Source organism: Elaeis guineensis, chromosome 3 (assembly GCF_000442705.2).
Source record: "Elaeis guineensis isolate ETL-2024a chromosome 3, EG11, whole genome shotgun sequence".
In the NCBI taxonomy this organism is placed as follows: domain Eukaryota; kingdom Viridiplantae; phylum Streptophyta; class Magnoliopsida; order Arecales; family Arecaceae; genus Elaeis; species Elaeis guineensis.
Genome location: NC_025995.2, coordinates 103,971,830 through 103,986,238, shown reverse-complemented (window position 1 = coordinate 103,986,238; position 14,409 = coordinate 103,971,830). Strand labels below are relative to the sequence as shown.

At 37.7% G+C, this 14,409-nt stretch overlaps 2 protein-coding genes across 2 annotated transcripts; both read left to right on the top strand.

The window, feature by feature from the left end:
* Positions 1-8,810: 8,810 nt before the first annotated feature.
* On the top strand, positions 8,811-10,721 carry LOC105041570 (cytochrome P450 736A117-like). The gene is made up of 3 exons (XM_073254196.1): positions 8,811-9,447; positions 9,492-9,867; positions 9,968-10,721. The coding sequence occupies exons 1-3, from the start codon at positions 8,861-8,863 to the stop codon at positions 10,238-10,240; spliced, it is 1,236 nt and encodes a 411-aa protein (XP_073110297.1). The 5' UTR covers positions 8,811-8,860; the 3' UTR covers positions 10,241-10,721.
* On the top strand, positions 10,244-10,570 carry LOC140850902 (cytochrome P450 71A1-like). The gene has a single exon (XM_073253414.1). The coding sequence runs from the start codon at positions 10,244-10,246 to the stop codon at positions 10,568-10,570; it is 327 nt and encodes a 108-aa protein (XP_073109515.1).
* Positions 10,722-14,409: the final 3,688 nt, after the last annotated feature.

Below are 14,409 nucleotides of genomic sequence, written 5' to 3'. Positions count from 1 at the left end.
ACTGGAGAGCTGGTAGCGATCGGAACGTACAACATTTTGCAGTGCAAAATATTGCTGTAAAGAGTCCGAACACTATGTATATAAACTGGCATGACCAATACAAATTCTTTGTTAATTAGTAGTTAAAAATTTTGGAGTTGGATGCTCCGAAATCCCTGCGTATAGTAGAAACTCTATTTCTGGAGGTGTCATTCATGATCGGCGTCGAAACATCGTATCTGACGTATGGTGCATAAGTTAACTTGCTTAACGGATGGACCGGGCTGGGCTTAGCCTAACATAAATTGTTGCAGACCCGAATCCTTCTGACATTTGAGCTTACTTTTCAAGTCGGAGCCCGTTACTTATTTGGCTTCAGGCTTTTAGGCCAGATTGAGAGCTTTGTTAAATAATTTTTCTCTTGTAGGAAAAAAAGAAAAAAAAAAAAAAGAGCATGAAGGGAGAGATGGGGTGGGAGTTGGAGGGCAGGGTGGGGGGAGATGGGATGGGAGTTGCTGGGGTAGTGAGACGAGGAGGAGGGGAGGGGGAGATGGGATGCAGCGGCAGCGGGGAGGAGGAGGAGGAGGGACAGAAGAGGAAGGAGAAGATAATTAAAAAAAATATATTTTATATTTTATATAATATAATATTTTATATATATTATATTATATTATATAAATATCAGGTTTTGGCAGGGTTGGTGTAAATTTGAATCTGGCCCATTTAATGGGTTGGCTTAATTTCATTTTAGATCTGATCCATTCCTTGGACCGCCTGATTTTTGCTCTGTGCATAAGCTTACGCCTGTGGTGTCCTCATCCAGCAGGTCTTGGCGTTTGGAGAGGCATTGTGCTTGCTTTCTTTTCCTTAATAAATTTTCTTTGAATCTTAAGCTCTCAATAACAGTAGGGTAGCTGAACGTTTTCAGCCGTTCTTATCATATATATATATATATATATATACATACACACATGTTTTATTATAATATTTTAAAAATAATTTAGTTTTTTTATAATTAATTTATTTTTGATCGTTGGATTAAAGATGGATGATTTAGATTTCTCCATCAACTATCAGTTGGAGCATCGGATGTGTATGACTGGTGCAGTAAATATCTTAAATATCAGAGATAAAGTGAATGTCAAATTTTTTTTTTCCAAAAACTTTGGTGAGGTGGTAGAGTTGGGAAAGCCCCAAGGAGGAGTTAGGAGAGGTATCCACGGAGGGCAGAGGAGGGGCCGGGCGGCGGTGTCGTCACCAGGGGTAGAGGAAGGAGGGGTGTAGCAGAGAAGAAGAAAGAAAAGAGTATGGGGGAGGAGGGGGCTGCGGTGAAGAAGAAAAAAGGAAAGAGGGTGGGGGGGGGGGGGGGGGGTTGGTGGCATGAGCAAGAGGCACCATGCTCGCAGGAGGGGGAGGGGGGGTAGCGGTCTACGGCGGAGAAGAAGAAAGGAGAGATGGTGGGGGGAGCAGCATCACGAGCAGAAGATGGCGCACACGCAGGAGGGGTCGCGACACGAGCATGGGGGGCCGAGGGGGCGGCGGCCTATGGTGGAGGAGAGGGTAAGGGGGTCGGCACAAGCAGGAGGCGACGCGCTCGTGGGAGGAGGGGCGACACAAGCATGAGGGGGCCAGGGGGCGGTGGCCGACGGCAGAGGAGAGAGGGTGGGGGGGCGGGTGGCACAAGCAGGAGGCGGTGTGCTCGTAGGAGGGGGGCGGTGGCTGGCCTGTGGTGGAGAAGAATAAATAAGAGAGGGTGGGGGCATGGGCGGCAAGAGCAGGAGGTGGCGCGCTCGTGAGAGGGGGAGCGGCATGAGCATGGGGACCGAGGAGGCGGCAGCCTGTGGTGGAGAAGAAGAAAGGAGAGAGGGTGGAGGGGCCGGCGGCACAAGCACCTCGGGGGGTGTTGGAAAAAAGGGAGGAAAGATTGTGGGCTAGGGTGCTCGTGCACGAAGTGGGAAGGCGGGCAAAAAAAGATTCTTCAATTCACATACTGGCCTTTCATTCACATACATATTTATAGCTATTGAAGAGATATAATTGGCATCCATTTAAAAAAATATATCCCTGCAAATACCTCTTTATCCAATGGACACTTTAGATAGACACAACACTTCCCACGTAGACACAACCGTTCCCAATGGAAACAACCTTTTATGGATAGACACAACCTTTTATGAATAGGTTTAGTAACCAACATATCCCCCCTTAAACCTATTCATAAAGAACATACTCCAAGATTTATTCTTAATTTCCTAAAAGCCTCATGTTGAAGTGGCTTTGTAAAGATATCTGCAATTTGATTTTTTGATTTGCAGAATCCAAACTTAATAGCTTTATCTACAAATCTATATACTATTAGATATAATAGTTTGAGAAAAATAAGATTTATTTCAATATGGAATGAATTCAAGTATAAGATGATATGATACAAAACAAAAAACACATGCTCCCTATTTATAGAAAATGAAGGGATACAACTCTTCATAAGAGTTACTAACTAAAAGACATCTTCTAATCTAAAAAACATAACCTTAAAGAGAGACACATCTCTAATTTAAAAGACACAACTTTACGAGAAGACATAACCTTTCAACAAAAGAAATTAAGAAAATTACAATAAACAAGCTTATACTCTAACATTCCTCTTAAGCTTGTTATGCACAACTACCTTCATCTTCTTTAATTGAGTCTTCATAAACTTGAAGTTTTTCTTATAAATTTATCTTTTCTATAATTAAACTTTTAATTTTGCACGCTTGCTTGTTGATTGCTTTCTCTAAGTATTTATTTTCCACATAGGCTCAATAAGGCTAATCCTTCAACAGAAAAAGGTGAGTTGTGCTAAGGTCTCAGATCCAGCCAGACTGACTGGCTAATATCCGGACCTAAAAAAAAGCTGGAGCAGAATCAGAGAGTCAGAAAGTTCATTTTCTTAAAACAGTCGAATTCATCTTTCCGTAGGTCTTACTGTCACAGATTTGTCGAAAAATAAATAAAAATATCAATATTTTTCTGCCACGATGCGCATATCGTGTCATTGCTCTTCGCCCTGCTTCTAGTAGAATCCCACCCGAAAGACTTCAAGGGATTCTATTTTCACTGGCTATGTGTGGATCGCCTTTCGCTGAGCCAGTTGTAAGATCGATCCCTTCGACTAGGAATTCTGACAATAACGTATTAAAAGATCGCATTTTGGCATGAATTTCTGGGCCACCTATATTCTGCGTAATTGATGGCTATCGATTTTTACAACTTTAAGAGTTCGTTGGATACTGTTCCCATTACTCCTGACTTGGGATTGTGTAATGTGAAGGAGATAGTTGAATCTCCACCATGTTTTCCTTATCTAAGAAAATATTTACTTTTTTCAAATTTTTCACCAAAGCATGTAAATAATTGACATTATTCTCAAGCCAATAAGGACCTATAATATAGTTAAAAGTAAATTCAGCGGTATTTTGTTTGGCATTCTTTTTCGTCGATCTTGTGTTCTCCATGTAAAAATTTTCACATACTTGAATTACAGAATAGAATTCTGACAAATGATCTAATCCTTTTTTGAAAGTTTAATATTGCGGTAATGAGTTGTCGTGTTTTTGATAAAATTCTTGGAGTAAATTCTTATAGGAGATTTTTACTTCCTCCTCCATACTTTTCACCTTGTAGCCGTAGGAACTCTCTGATGGATGAAACTTTATAAGCATTCTCTGATATTTTATATAGGCACTCTATTAATAACTACCTTTATCCAACGAACACAAAAAATAACCATCCTTTTCAAAGAGACACAAAGAGTAACTATCACAACTCTCTTTATCCTAGAGACAATCTTCTTTTCAAAATTTGTCTTTGCAACAATCTCCGTGCCTCTTCTTTTTTCAAAAATTATCTTTTCTCTTCCAAACTTTCCACTGGTCAACCTTTTTGCACTGATCAACCTGGTTAAAATTGCTCTCTCTTTTACCTTTTTATTCTTTAAAATCATACTCCAAGCCTTTTGTTTAATAGAGTCTTGTTACTTGGTTGAGAGCCCATAGCACTGTTGTCGTCTACCCACCCACCTCCTTTTTCTGGTATTATCTGCACATCATCTGAATTTGTAAGTCCATTTCTTTGTTTTTTCAAGATATGATTCTCAGACAAATACTCATCAACAGTCTTATGCTTCCTAGGATGGGTTATAAGGTCATTATTTGGAGCGCTAGAGTCTAAGGACATCTTCCGTATGTTAGGATCTAAAGCACTTCCACTTTCAGAGTTGACAAACCTAAGCCTTAGGTCCCTTTTCTTTAAAGCCGGTCTTGTAGCAATATTTGGTGTTAAACTCAACTATCCAACAAGTTTAACAGTATCTTACTGATGATTACTTGAGCTATCTGGACAAGTAACACTATTGGTAGCAACCTGAATCTGACTATTGACTAAAAAACTAGATACTTTATCCTGAGCATTATCTTTATCATTATCCTCCTTGGAAGGCGTAGGGCTTGGGAGCCGGTTACTTACAAAACAATACTTCTGTTGATAGGATGAAATAGCCTTGAAAGCATCTGTTATGTAGGGACGAGGTGTATCATCTTCAGCTTCAATATTCTTTGATGTTTTTGGCTTAGTGAATACAATTGTCCCAGTTCCAAAATCCATTGGTTTATGTATAGACAATGGTGGAGCATTCTCACGTGTAGGTGAGGAAAAGCTTTCTTCATCATATTCTACATAAAGATTCAGCAATGGACTAATCATTCTACCTCTTGAAATCATAGGTGTATTTAACTTACCCAGATCTGCCTTTATGTTTTTGCTGCTTATAGAACTGTCTGCAAGTGAGTTCTCAAATGAAACCAAACTATGAAAAAAGATATCAGAGTTTTTTGCTAGATGAGTTTTATCATTTATATTGGTGCCACTCCTAGCATGTAACTTGCTCTCTTTAATAGGGCTCTCTGTCTCTACAAACATCAGCTTCAACATTTTAAAAGAATGATGCTGGTGCAAACAGACACCATGATATAATCTTGATTCTTCTTTCAAATCTGCTTGATAGCTCCTTTCAATCTCAGTTGTTATATTAATCGAAAACATTCGGTTCTTTGACATGTACACTTTTGCAATTATCCTTTTGTTCTTATCCTTCAAAGTTAAGGTAGAGTCCTCAATGTGAACAGTATAATTTTTCTCCAATATTTGTCCAATACTTAGTATGTTGCTCTTTAACTCAGGTATATAGTTTACATTTGAGATATACTCTTGTTCACCACTCTTCTATTTAAACATGATTTTTTCTTTTTCTTTCATAGGTACTTTGATAAATCATCAAATTTTATATTATTATGTACATCCTCCTTCATTTCAACAAATAGTTCTTTTTTACCACATATATGAATCAAGAAACCATATGTTTTATGGATCTTCAACAGCTTCTTGGCATGTGAGTAGAAGTATGGTTTCTCCTTATTCTTCTTCTATTATACTATCGACGTAGTTGTTCATTCCTTCAGTATTTTTATACCAATAATATTTATTATAGTGTCCATATTTTTACAATTATAGCATTGGATATTAGATTTTGCACTACCATATAAACCTGGACGTCCATCTCTTTTGGTGGCAATCTCGCATTGTGGATTGTAACCACCTTTATTGCTATTCTGTTGGTCATGACTATATTTTTTTTTATTCTTATTTCTATTATTACTTTCTCTATAATTTTTGCCTTTTCGATAGTCAAGTTTCAATTTTGACTTGAGAATTTGTTCTGTTGACTCATGTTTAGACTTCTTTTGCAATCTTTACACATGTACTTAAAGAGATCCTATCAATTGATCAATGGAGAGGGACTCGATGTCCTTCGACTCCTCTATGACAATAATAATGTGCTCAAACTTTAGAGTTACTGAGCACAAAACTTTCTCTATAGCTCGAACATCTTTAAGTATCTCATCATTTCTCTTCATTTGATTCACAATAACCAAATCCAGAAAATATAGTCTGCAACACTTTTGGACTCCTTCATGCGAATGCCTTCAAGCTTGGCTCACAATTTCTGCAAGCGAATCCACTTTACGTGCTCATCTCCTCTGAAGACAGTGGCAAGGATATTATCCCATGCTTCCTTACTCGATGCTGCTTCGATAATTTTCTCAAAAGAAGACTTCACTGCTTGATAAAGGAAGAATATAGCTTTCTTATCCTTCCTTCTTGCATCTTTCAACTCATTACTTTGATTTACAGAAAGATCGGCTTTTTCTTGAGCTGTGGGTTCACGATACCCATTATTGGCGATCTCCCATAGATCTTCAGATCCAAACAGGGCCTTCATTTGAAGAGACTAATTCTCATAATTCTCTTTTGAAAGATTTGAAATTTGAGGTTGAAAAAGATTGGTGGCCATTTTTCTTGACAAAATCTCCCTTTTGCCTTGGCTCTAATACCAAATGATAGTGGGCTTGCAAATCTATGTACTATTAGATATAATAGTTTGAAAAAAATAAAATTTATTTCAGTATGGAATGAACTCAAGTATAAGATAACATGATATAAAATAAAAAACACATGCTTTCTATTTATAGAGAATGAAGGGATATAACTCTTCACAAGAGTTACTAACTAAAAGACACATCTTCTAATCTAAAAGATACAATCTTAAAGAGTGACATATCTCTAATCTAAAAGACACAACTTTACGAAAAGACATAACTTTTCAACAAAAGAAGTTAAGAAAATCATAATAAACAATCTCATACTTTAATAACGGTGGGGGGAGGGGGGAAGACCGCCAAGGAGGTGGGCGGCAGGTGGCGGGCGGGCAGCAGCGAGGAGAAGCAAAGAAGAAGATAGAGAATAAAATATAATAAAATATTATTTTTTTAAAAAATAATAAAATATAAAAAAGATAATAGTGCAATGCCTAAATTATTCTTTATAATAAAAAAATATTAGTAGAGTACCGTAATAAAATCCTATATATATATATATATATATGTTCTCGGGATGAAATTTGTCTTCTCCTAACTTTTAGCCGCCCTTATCATTAATATATATATATATATATATATATATATATATATATATATATATATATATTCTTTGGATGAAAATCTTTTTGTCTTCTCCTGTAAAGATATTTGGTGGATTCTTTTGAGATTTTTTAAATAATATTTTTTAATAAAATATTTTTAAAATACCATCGTTCAGAAATTATTTTCGAAACTACCATTCAGAGGCCACGTAAGATAAATTCGTGAGTTGAACCCACAACTTTTGAGTCCACGTGGATATCCGATATGAATTTTGATATTTGAATTTATGAGTTGAACCCATGATTTAATGATAAAATTAAATTTATGAATTCAACCCACGAATTAAATTGTTTAATTTTTTTAATTTAAAATTAAAAATTCATGGTCTCAAGCCATGTTTTCAAGCCAAAAAAAAGAAGAAAGAGAGAGAAAGAGGAGGGGTGTGGGGAGATATATTAAATAAAATATATATTAAATAAAAAATAATAATAAATTAAATAAAAATAAAAAATAAAAAAAATAGTGTATTGAGTAAACAAAAAAAATCCTGCTGCAGCTTCGCACTCCCTCACCTCCCACATATTTATTTATTTTATTTATTAAAAAATATTAAATAAAATAAAAAAAAATAATAAATAATAAAAAAAAATTTCACACCTACCCCACCATCTGCCCCGGCTCCATGGAGCCCCACCACCCTCCCTTCACATCGTAGTCCCACGACCCCATCTTGCGATGTGGTTCTATGCAGTCCCCGTTCTGTGGTGCGGCTCTGCGCGCTCCTAGAGATGGGGGTAGGGGAGTGCAAAGCCGCAAGGAGGAGAGCTGTAGGGAGGGATGGAGGTGTGCAAAGTCGCACCATGGGCTAGAGACTGTATAAAATCGCATGGCAAGATAAGGTCACGGGGCTATGATGCGGAGGGGGGTGGTGGGGCTGCATGGAGTTAGGGCAGATGATGAAACAGACATAGAGAAGCCTTTTATTATTTATTATTTTATTTAATAAATAAAATAAATAAAATATGTGGGAGGTGGAGAAGTGCGAAGCTACAGTAGGATTTTTTTACTCATTACACCATTTTTTTAATTTTTATTTTTATTTAATATATTATTATTATTTTATTTAATATATATTTTATTTAATATATCCATCCCCTCACCCCTCTCTTCTTGCATGCCAAGTCCCCACCGCCTGCGCCCCTCCTCTTTCTATCTTTCTCTCTCTCTTTCTGTCTCTCTTTCTTCCTTTTAGCTTGAAAACATGATTTGGGATTATAAATTTTTAATTTTAAATTTAAAAAAATTAAATAACTTAATTCATAGGTTGGATGTATGAATTCATAAATTCAATCTATAAATTTATAAATTCATGGGTTGAACTCATAAATTTAATTTTATCATTAAATCATGGGTTCCATCCATGAATTCAAATATCAAAGATGTTCACGTGGATTCAAAAGTTGTGGGTTCAATTTATATGGTCACCGAATGGTAGTTTCGGAAATAATTTCTCAAAGATGGTGTTTTAAAAATATTTTATTTAAAAAATATTATTTTAAAAAAAAATCTTATTCTTTTGATATTCCTCCAAAAAACTTTCGGTCCGATGTAATGTCTCACCAGCCTCTGCACGTGAAAGCAAAGATGGGAAAAATAACCGAAAGAAGGGAAACTCAGCCACAGTTCGTGTGTCTCTGGGTCCCCGTACGGAAGATTGGGACTCTCCACCAGCACAACATCGTGCGCATATTTTAGAATTTAGATGGAAAAAGGGAGTTAAAAACCCCGATAACTCTCCAAGGCAATTGCATTTCCTACTTCTAACCCGTAAGCCACGACTCTAGACTTCCAGCCGCAGCGAAATGTTGCCTCTCTTTGTTTCATTGTTCAATTGGTTTCACCAGCACTCCCTTTTGATCAACTCCTTCCTCTTCTCCTTGTTTTTCTTCTTCTTGTTGTCGTTCTTCTTAGGTCAAAACAAAGTTATGCAATCAGAGAGGAGAAAGCTGACCTCGCTTCCCACGCCACCGAGGCTTCCTGTCCTCGGCAACCTCCACCAGCTTAGCTCGCTTGCGCATCGCTCCTTGCGATCACTCTCCGAGAAGCACGGCCCTCTGATGCTCATGTACTTTGGATGCGTCCCCACCGTAATTGTCTCCTCAGCTGAAGCAGCTCAGGAGGTCATGAAGACGCGTGACCTCGCCTTTGCAAGCAGGCCAAAGTCGAGCATGGCTGACGGGCTTTTATACAATTCCCGCGATATCGCCTTCTCACCCTATGGTGAGTATTGGCGGCAAGTGAAGCGAATCTGCGTCCTCCACCTTCTCAGCCTCAAAAGGGTGCAGTCGTTTCGCTCTGTCAGAGAAGAGGAAGTGGCGCTAATGATCGATAATATTCGCTGCGCCGCCTCCAACATGCAACTTGTGAACCTTGGCAAGTTGATATCCACCTTAACCGGTGACATAGTCTGAACCTTGGCAAGTTGATATCCACCTTAACCGGTGACATAGTCTGCAGAGTAGCTTTCGGGAGGAAGTACTCTGAGCAGGAGGATAGCAGTAATATGTTCCGAGAAATGATGGGGGAGTTGGCAGAATTGCTAGGAACGTTTCCAGTGGGGGACTTTATTCCGTGGCTGCGCTGGGTTGATTGGTTGAGAGGACTGGATGCTAGGGTGAGAAACACCTCCAAACAAATAGATTGTTTCATCGAGAAAATAATAAAGGATCATCTGCGTGTTAAGAATGACGGAAATGATGATCGCAGGGACATCTGCAACTTTGTCGATGTTCTGCTTTCCCTCGACAAGGATAAAGATGACGGTATGGGCATTTCCCTCGGCAAGGACAGTATCAAGGCTCTAATTTTGGTAAGCCCACTCTGTCTCGCTCCTCTTCGTTCTTATGGCTAACGTACTTGAAAATTTTAGCAGTTGTACCGTCTACAATGCAATATCTTTGTTTTGGCAGGATATGTTTGCTGCTGGCACCGACACGACATACGCGGTGACGGAATGGGCAATGGCAGAGCTTGTCAGTGATATGAAAAGAGTGCAAGATGAAGTAAGAAAGGTGGTCGGATTGAAAGAGAAGATAGGAGAGCAATTGCTGGATGAGATGAACTACTTGAAGGCGGTGATTAAAGAGGTTTTAAGGTTGCATCCACCAGTTCCTTTACTAGCTCCCCGGCAATCAATCGAAGAGACCAAGCTGCAGGGCTATGACGTTCCAGCAGGGACTTGAGTCATGATCAATGCTTGGGCAATTGCAAGGGATCCCCGATTATGGGAGAGGGCCGAGGAATTTTCGCCCGATAGGTTTACGAACAGTTCTGTTGATTTCAAAGGGCAGGACTTCAAATTTATACCATTTGGTGCTGGCCGGAGAGGTTGTCCTGGAATTGGCTTTGCGATCCCCACCATCGAGCTTGCTCTTGCAAATTTGTTGCATCATTTTGATTGGGAGTTGCCTGATGAGATGCAAGGGGAGTCCCTGGACATGAGTGAATCAGCTGGACTTGCTACACATAAGAAAGAAAATCTGTTTCTTGTGGCAAAACCCCGAGTTCTTTAAGTCAGAATAAATTACTGCGCTGCATACTTTCCTTTGGCAGTCTGCTGGTTATGTTTGATTCCAAAATAATGGACGCTATAAATAATTACGTACCATGTTCTATAAAAGAAAAAAGGTAATCGCCTATCATGCATGTGTGGTATGTTACATTGAGAGATACCGGATCAAATTTTTATTGTTTTTGAAATATAAAATTTTGTTCTTACCAGCGTAGATGGAGGCTCAACTATCGTCGTATCACTTTGATTGGCGTGTGCATCAAATCCTCCAGAGATGGATAGAGCGTCATACAATTGAGAATGTTATTCGATCCAAAAGAAAATACCTAGATTGAATGGCATACAACAAAATAATGGCTTTTGGAAATTTAAACGAGCTAGTCAGCTTTTGATGCAATAGATATTGCTCTTGGATGCTAACCTACTTGAGGTGGCTTGGTCCACGGTGCATTTATTAATGATTCTTTTAGGACATATAAGTTGGGGTCTCAAAGTTGAAAAGAGCTCTTTCAGCCACCAAAATGCGGCATCATGATGCAGGTGAATTGAAATCATCAAATCTTTTTCTTACAAATTGCATGCCTAATTTCATAGGCAGTTGGTGTTGAAATGGATCACACTACTCTATGTAAAATTATATGAAAAAGGAAAGCTTGAAACTTGTTGGACCGTCTAGCTCTAAACATTAACATTTTCCCAAAATAAAGCTCAAATTTAGAATCACTTAGCACTACTTAGCATGAAACAGTTGAGATATCATTTGGAATCCCTTTTATTTTTCTAGTTTTAGAAAAAGAAAAATTATGATTTTTTTTCTAAATTTTAAAGCATAAATATATTTGGAGTCAACGGCTATTTCTAGAAATATAAGTATGGTAATGGTGGCAAAAGTAATGAAAGGGGTGGTAAAGATAGCGAATGTGGTAGTACTTTTGATGACAAGGCGGCAATGCCATATTAGTGGAGATATCAATTATGATAAGATTAGTGTGTCTTGACGATGGCAATGGCAATCAATGCTGAATGCATATAACAAAATATGGGATCAATTGACCCCACAAAAAATAAAAGAATATTAGACATATATACACACACCGGTAAGAAAAGTTAAAATTGATTCTATTAATTTTATGAATTGACCACATATTTCATGTAAAATTTTAAAAAAATAAAAAAAAATACATAAAAGAGTAATTATGACATACATTCTCTCTCTTTCCTATCTCTCTTCCTCTCTCACATTACTTCGATCTCTCTCCCTCTCTCTCTTTCTTTCTCTTTCTTTATTAATTATTTTTTTAATTATCTTTTAATACCCCACTCCAATCCCAACCGTACATCTCTTATATTTAAATCCTATATTAATTTATTTTTTATACCCCATGAAGACCACATCAAAAGATAATTAAAAAAATAATTATGATATATATTTTTTCTCTTTAATAACTCACATATCCTATCTACCTCTCCCTCTCTCATGGCACTTTGATCTCTCTCTCCCTCTCTCTTATTCTTTTTTTTATTTTTTATTCATTACTTTCACTATAACAAAAATGTACTACAAGAATTCAAACTATTAGCAATGGCTAGTTGTCATTGCTAATAACCTCGCCATCACTAATACCGTCGCTAATAATTAATTTTATTTTTTTAAAAAAATTAATAATAATATTTTTTAAAATTTATTTTAATTAATCATAATAAATTATGATTCCTAATACCTGTTATAATTAAAATCCAAAGATAATATGATAGTAAGAAATTAAAAACTAATTATATTATATTAAAAATATAAATTATATAATTTTTTTTACAAACAGTATCAAAAAAAAATACAATACATAAAAGAAAATCAGGTCTGATCCTCGTCATCGTCCGCCTCCTTCTTCTGCTCCTCTCCAGCAGCTGATGGATGAGAGCTGGATATCCCAGTATCCTGTAATAAAAAATAAAATAATATTAATAAGTTTCGATATGGATGTGTATCTTTCGATACGAAGATGTATCTTTCGATATACTCCTTCGATTCTCAAACAGATTATTTCTACATATTTCATTCAATGATACGGAGTTATAGACATCTATAACCCATCGATTGGACAGTTAAATTGAATTTTTAGTCCCTAAATCTTTTTTTCGAACTCAAACCTAAATATATGAAGCTTCTAAATATGAAAACTTAGAACAAGTAAAAGGATTTAGTAATATAATTACCTGATGTGATAGCTAGGATGACGAGCCCAGCCAGTGGCGCAACTATGGATCCTGGAGAAGCTCCACGATTGTATCGCAGATGGCATCTAGAAGGCTCTAAGATCGCTGGCTCAGAAGCCTTTATACGACCTCCTCCATGTGTGCATCGCTCCAGATCTGGGATGTCGAGGCCTGTGAGGATACCGAACGATATCGAGTCGATGGAGGATCAAAGCTGTGGCCGAATTCTATAACTCAGCTCCTACTCACCCCCCTCCCCGATGGCGCTGAGCCATCCCTTATGGTCAAAGGGGGCTAAGAAGATGGATCATCGCCATACCTCTCAGCAATGTACGTTGCGTAACACGTTTGCACAGTTTAGAAATACATTAGTTCTAATATAAAAGTCAGATCCTACAACAACTGAATTAGTAAATAAAGTTTGAAGTTCTTATTGATCTGTCGCAACGTAGAATCTAAATAGTCACCAATCCTCCTAGACTAGTATGTGGCCTGTCACAACTGCAGCTGGTCTAATGGACGACTTAACTGCTGTATCTACAATAAATAAATAATAAAATTAAATTAATTAAAATATACATATAAGAGTTTTTATAGTTCTAATGAAGAGTTTTCATATAGATTTCTTACCAATCTATCAGCCACAATATGTGTGCTGAACGAGTTGCCCATGTGTCAGATCAGATCCTACTAGGTGGCTCGATTTTGTCGGGCTCTCTGCTATCTACCAGAGTACTCCTCGCTGCTCCATTGGTCACAGAGGGCCTGCCATATGTTCGTCCATATTCAGTGATCTGTAAAGGACCTCCAGTCTGATGGTGACTGAAAATCGGAGTGCTGGATAGTAGACTACCTTAGGCTGTAGAGGCCATCTCGAAGCCTCCATATGGCCACCTCCTCGAAGGTCCGATGGCCAGCCTATCTATCTTAGGAAGTTTCGAATCGGTAGTATTCTTGCAAGATAGAAGCAAGCATGTATTAATATGTAATTAAAACACCAACGTATCAAAAATTTAAAAATTAAACTAATTTTGATTTACCAGAAGTATCTCCCAGGCTGCATCACGAGCTCCTGACGGCCAACTCGAGAACTCATTTGTCGGTCCCGGCATCAATCGATGTATGATCTTGGTAACGATATGAGATCTAGAAGGCTCTCTGAATGTACTGCAAAATTAATTTCGAAGAATAAATATTAACTCTAAAATCACTAAATTCTAAACATATTAATTGAGTATGTAGTACTTACGAGCAGCTCTAAATATGGCCGATCTCTTTATCTTCCGATCGAGTCAGAGGTGCCATGAGCCGGATGGATCCTCGACACGACGTTGTGTCTGAGAGCCAACGGTCGCTACTGCATATGACTTGGGGTCATTGATGACCCCCTGTCCTCCGAACTTGAGTGTAAAACATCTAATACAAAGAATGTTATATTAGTTAACAAATGACAAAATAACATAAATGAGAATATATAAAGTGTTAGAGCTTACCATCCGATGTGAGAGATGCAGAACCATGCCAGCTAGCTGCGTGATTGCTCTCTCCTCAAGAGCTCTGTCCTCGACTGGCATGGCTCCAGCCTCTGGAAGACATGATGTATGCTCTCTAAAAATAAAAATAAAT